We start from the raw sequence: 5,069 nt of genomic DNA on the forward strand, positions 1-5,069 counted from the left end.
CCGGCCCGGGAACACTCAGCGGGGATGGAGGGAGGTCAACCGGTGGGCAGGGAGGAGAGGAGTGGGGAGAAAGAAGGTATTAGCTGGTTTCAGATAAGACAATTAGGTCTAAACAAAATCATTAAGCTGAGGCAGCAGGAGCCCACTGGGAGGCTGATGGAGGAGGTGGCATGACAAGTAAATTACCAGCTGGTGGCTGCAAAGGACACTGTCAAAAAGTGCCCGACATGAAGGTTGGGGACCTGATCCCCACAGATAGCTCACGCAGCTGAGGAATGCTCGCTTCTGAAAGTCCGTCTTTATATTAAAACTCTGCTCTAGCCAGATGAGATGAAATAAAAGAAAAAAAATAGAATATGCTTCTGAAAGTCCCTCTTTATATTAAAACTCTGCTGTAGCCTGACGAGATGAAATAAAAGAAAAAAAATAGAATAAAACTGTAACTTGTAGCCATCCTGATGTCAGGTAACGGATATGAGATGGCAGGAAAAACCTAACATTTACAGGGGGCTTTTTCCCTGCAGACCACAGAGCCCTTTCCAGGCAGGTCAGCTTATAAATATGCTTTAAAAATAGGAAACAGGGACACGTGGCAGCGAAACTACTCAAAAGACACCAAAGTCAGAGAATGCAGTCCCCATCCAAGAGCTCCAACAGCCGCACACCCAACCTGTGACCTTCCAGGTCCCAGAAGAGATGGGGACTTGGGGTGGGCGATGGGAAGCTCTGCAGCTGCTGATACAATGGGGAGAACCACAGAGGTGCCATTGAGGCTTCCAGGAACATAGAAGGTCTTCAACACTGGCTGCTGTCATTTGGCTAGCAAGGCTGAGGGAGGAACCAGAAGAAGGTGTTGGGAACCCCAAGCCCAGGGTAAAGGCGTAGCAGAATCTAAACCACTCTAACCACCAGAGCAGAAGAGGGAACTTGGAAGCCCGTGTGTTTGGCCGCAGCTCTCCCACCCTGACCTACCTGACGATCGGAAGGTCCAATACTCGTCATCATCAAAATGAGTGTCTCCTGCCGTGTGATGGTCTCCAGGGAAGAAAGCATGTGCCACTGTCCCACCAGGCCCATCAAAGGGATAGCCGTCATTGTGATCTGCCTTGGAGAAGTCTATCTGGATGTCGGCGTTGTTACCTGCTACTTCATGGAAATTCAGTGGGGTAATGTCACTCCAGACCTTCAGGGCGTAGTACATCAGGGCTCGGACTGTGTCGTGGCCCAGCTGGGACTCTTTTGGGAAGGTGCGAACTCTGAAATAAAGAGAGCAAAAAAGAAGACAAATCAACAGCATGAAAGATCTTCTCTGAGGACCACCAGGAAGGGCTCTGTAGGTGCCTGGTGCATTGCAAAGCCTCAATGAAGCCTCCAGAGCTCTTAGCACTCCTCCAACATGCCCCAACACCCTTTATAGATGTGTCTAAGTTTCTGAATCAGATTGGTTCCAGAGCTATGAGGATTTCAGAGACTGAGTTTGGGTCCTCTGGAAATACCGAGCCAGTCTTGCCCACCAGAGCGTGAAACATCCCATGCATGTGAAACACAACCAGAGTTTGAATCCTGATACCTCCTGATCCTGCTGTACCAGGTGGCAGTCAACCTCAGAGCCACACTCCACGCACAAACTGCTCTTAATGCCCAGGACTACTACCCTTGCCCACCCTTGGAAGTGCCAATGCCATGAGTCCCTTTCCAGAGCTTGCCCTTTTTTTTCTTTTTCAAACTCCCTTTCAGAACTATTGACAATTATTTTCTCACCACTTAGTCATTCCAAGTGCAACCCAAATATGCAAAGATTATTGACTTCTGAAGCCTTTGCACCACACACAGGCCCATCAGTTTTCCTGCAACAAAGAGCAGGTCATTGCTCATTCTTATTACATACACACACCAAAAATATCCAGTACGGATTTGCTGCCTCCATATATTTCCCAGCATGTCTGCTGGAGGTATAAAATATACTCTGAAACCAGTACACTGCCAGCAATCTCTGAGGCTGCAATCCATAACAAGGAGGAAGAGGAAAGGATACATTTTATGTAAATCGCATTCAAAATGCCTCCAGCCTATTGCCTGCAGGAGACAGGCTATCTGATGGAGCACTGTAGTTGAGAAACTCTTGCCCTGCTTCTTGGTAGAAAAAGCACTGATGAGCAGGGGCTTACGACACTACTGCACGCATCAGAGGGCTATTATAGTTTCTCTGTATCAGCACTGCATCCCTTGGTGCCCAGCTCTGCATTGCCCTGGAAGAGAAGCTGGGTGGGATGAGCCGTGTGCCGGCATTTGCTCTGCAGCTGCAGGATTCAAACCTCCCTTTTGGTCTGAGCTGGAATGAAAAAAAAGTCAATGTTTCATGTATAACCAAACCTTGAAAAAGAATTCCTAATATTGTTGATTTAATGGAGGAGGTGAAAAGACAAAGATGCATCAAGGCACCTTGGCTTCTAAAAGAGTATGTTTAGATAATATTTCATTGACAATTTTGACAAAAATAAACACACTCCAGGAAAATGTACTGTTGACTGAGTAATTATTGACAAAAAACAATTCTGCTGGAAAATTTCTGGCCAGCTCTACCCCAGTAATAATGGATATTTCTTGTGTACCAGCACACCAACCAAACTGTTCATGAAATATTCATGGCGTGACAGATTTTTAAAGGCTCAAGCAACAATTATGATCACCTCGCTTGCCCTCCTGCATAATATAACTGGGAGAGCATAGCTTAGTATTACACCACTCCCCCACACCAATGTGAAGTAATGACCCGACTAAACCTCTGGAGGTAATTACAGGTGTCAGAAAGGGACGTCGTGTCACTCAAGCTCTTATTACAAGTACTCATTTGGGTACTGGGAGATAGCACGAATCGGCAAAAGGGAGTAGGAATGACTTGCTGACTGAGGTTCGATGCTCTTGCTTTCACAAATATTTGCATATATCCCATGCCCTCAGAGGCATGCAAGGTGGGTACCACCTCCTGACCTGGCCAAAACTGGTGGGGGTTAAATCCAGGACAGAACAAAAAGGGATTCATGAGAACAAGCAGAAACGGTTTCTCTGAAGAGCCTGGGAACCCCATCCTAGAGATGGTGGGAATGAGATGGGTGAATCAGGCAAAACACATCACAGCCAGATAAGCAAAAATCATTCATATCTACACCTTTGCTATTCCTAAACTATTCTGGGCACAGAAAGACTTTATCTACTAAACTAAACGAGTTAGCAAACATGTAGCATCAGATAATTGTAGGACTTCAAATAAAACATGTTTGTAAAGAAGATAGCATGGAGATACATACAGTATGAGCATGGGATCAGAAAAGACAATTTTCAGGCAATTTTTAATTTATAGAAAAGACTGTGGCTAGATATAAACCTCTAGAGTATGAAAAAAAAAAAAAAAAAAACCACCTGGTTTCCAAATATTCTTTAACTAGGTGTCTTCATCTTCCACAATACTCCTCTGGACTCAGGTAAACCCTTTGCTGCTTTAATCTCTACTGAACAAGTCATTATAGGTTTGAAACACACCATGCTCAGTCCAGGAATTATGACCTGTCTCCACAATCATGGTGCCTAGGGCACGGACTTAGATTCAGGGACATTATCTGCTCTTCCCTCCTCAAACCCCCTCGACCACATGAGCCTCTTTCCTTTCCTTCTCTTTCCAGCTGTAGAATGAGGATAATAAATCTGATCTCCCTTGTAAGAGGATGGCAGATGAAAAGCCCTGTCTAAAGAGTCAAACATCATTAATATTCATCCCAACCCCTGACTCCAGAAACATTAGATTAAGGCAGAAACAGTATCAATACTTATTTTGCTTCTTATAAAAGGTCCTGCACCTCTGAGCTGACCTATATTTTATTAATATGCTGCAGGTGTAAGTGAAAAATTCCCCATCCTTTATTCATTACCACCATTATTTTTCAAGAGAATCCCATCAGGGTTTTTCAATTCAGCATCTGATTTGATTGCCAGAGCTTTGCTAATTGTTTTCAATGAGATTAGGAGAAGACTATTACACTGATAGGATGTTCGTCCGTGTTGTGTTACCCAGTTCCACTGAAAAGGAGGCACATTTCTAACGTCATGCAGATGCAGACAGGATTAAATAAGCTTCCTCCTACCTTGATTATTATTATTATTGGTAGTAAATGGTGCTTAGGTACCCAGCGGAGAGCAGCGCTCCTTCTTCTTGGATGTTAATCCCTCCTGAGACTCCCCTTACAGCACTGTAATCTCAGGCAAAAGCCTGATGTGTGTAATTGGAGAGAAAGCTCTCCTCCAGACGGTCCCTGCCAAGCCACCAGGAAGGCGATGAGGACTGGGCTGCTCAGTCCCCCTCCAGGCACCCCACCAACATGTCCCCAAGCTGCAGGGTCCGTCGCATCCCTCTGCAAAGCCATGTGCTGGGACACTCCGAGCAGATTCTGTCCTGGCAGTGGATGGGGCTGTGCGAGGCAACATCAGCCCTGCCACCCGAAACAGCGGGTGCCAAGCCATACATGGTTGTAAGTGGCACAACTGGGTGCCGAGGAGAACACTCTGCTCTGCTTTTATGGCTCACGCAGGTGGCAGCGCTGCCATGCAGACAAATGAAAGCTGACTTTCACCTGCCTGCTGCCAGTCCTTCACGTGTCCCCCAAGTCCCCTCCTTCACTTGTCCCATCCCAAAGAGCTTTTGGGTTCAAGCCGGTTAATAAGTAGAGACCAGAGAAGGCTGCTCTGGCTCTGTTCACTATTGAGGGGCACCCACACCAGTGGTCCTTCTGATTTCTGGGTTCCTTTCTGGTTTTTGTCCTCCCAAAGTCAAAAGCAGAAGAGTATTAGCGATGTATGAGAAATCAATTGCTGGTTAATGAAAGCACTCCTTCACCTTCTGCAGTCCTGAAACCACAGAGAAATAAAATAAATGCTGATAAATACCAAACACAGCAGGCTAAGGATTGCCTGATAAACTCAAATTGATTTTTCGGAGCAGGGGAAGAGGGGACAGTTGAAGGGGTGGATGCTTACTGCTGTGGAAAAGATGCTTTTCCAGCCGCCCGGAGCCACCC

At 46.0% G+C, this 5,069-nt stretch overlaps 1 protein-coding gene across 1 annotated transcript in view; it reads right to left on the reverse strand.

The window, feature by feature from the left end:
• The window catches only part of MMP17 (matrix metallopeptidase 17 (membrane-inserted)), a gene marked incomplete at both ends in the record, with an annotated part of 24,138 nt that overhangs the window by 13,334 nt on the left and 5,735 nt on the right, over window positions 1–5,069 (reverse strand). The window contains one exon of the mRNA XM_009700754.1: window positions 973–1,256. Within this exon, the coding sequence (XP_009699056.1) occupies window positions 973–1,256 (284 nt within the window). The remainder of the gene's footprint in view (window positions 1–972; window positions 1,257–5,069) is intronic.

This window comes from Cariama cristata, unplaced genomic scaffold, assembly GCF_000690535.1.
Source record: "Cariama cristata isolate BGI_N322 unplaced genomic scaffold, ASM69053v1 scaffold10715, whole genome shotgun sequence".
NCBI lineage: Eukaryota > Metazoa > Chordata > Aves > Cariamiformes > Cariamidae > Cariama > Cariama cristata.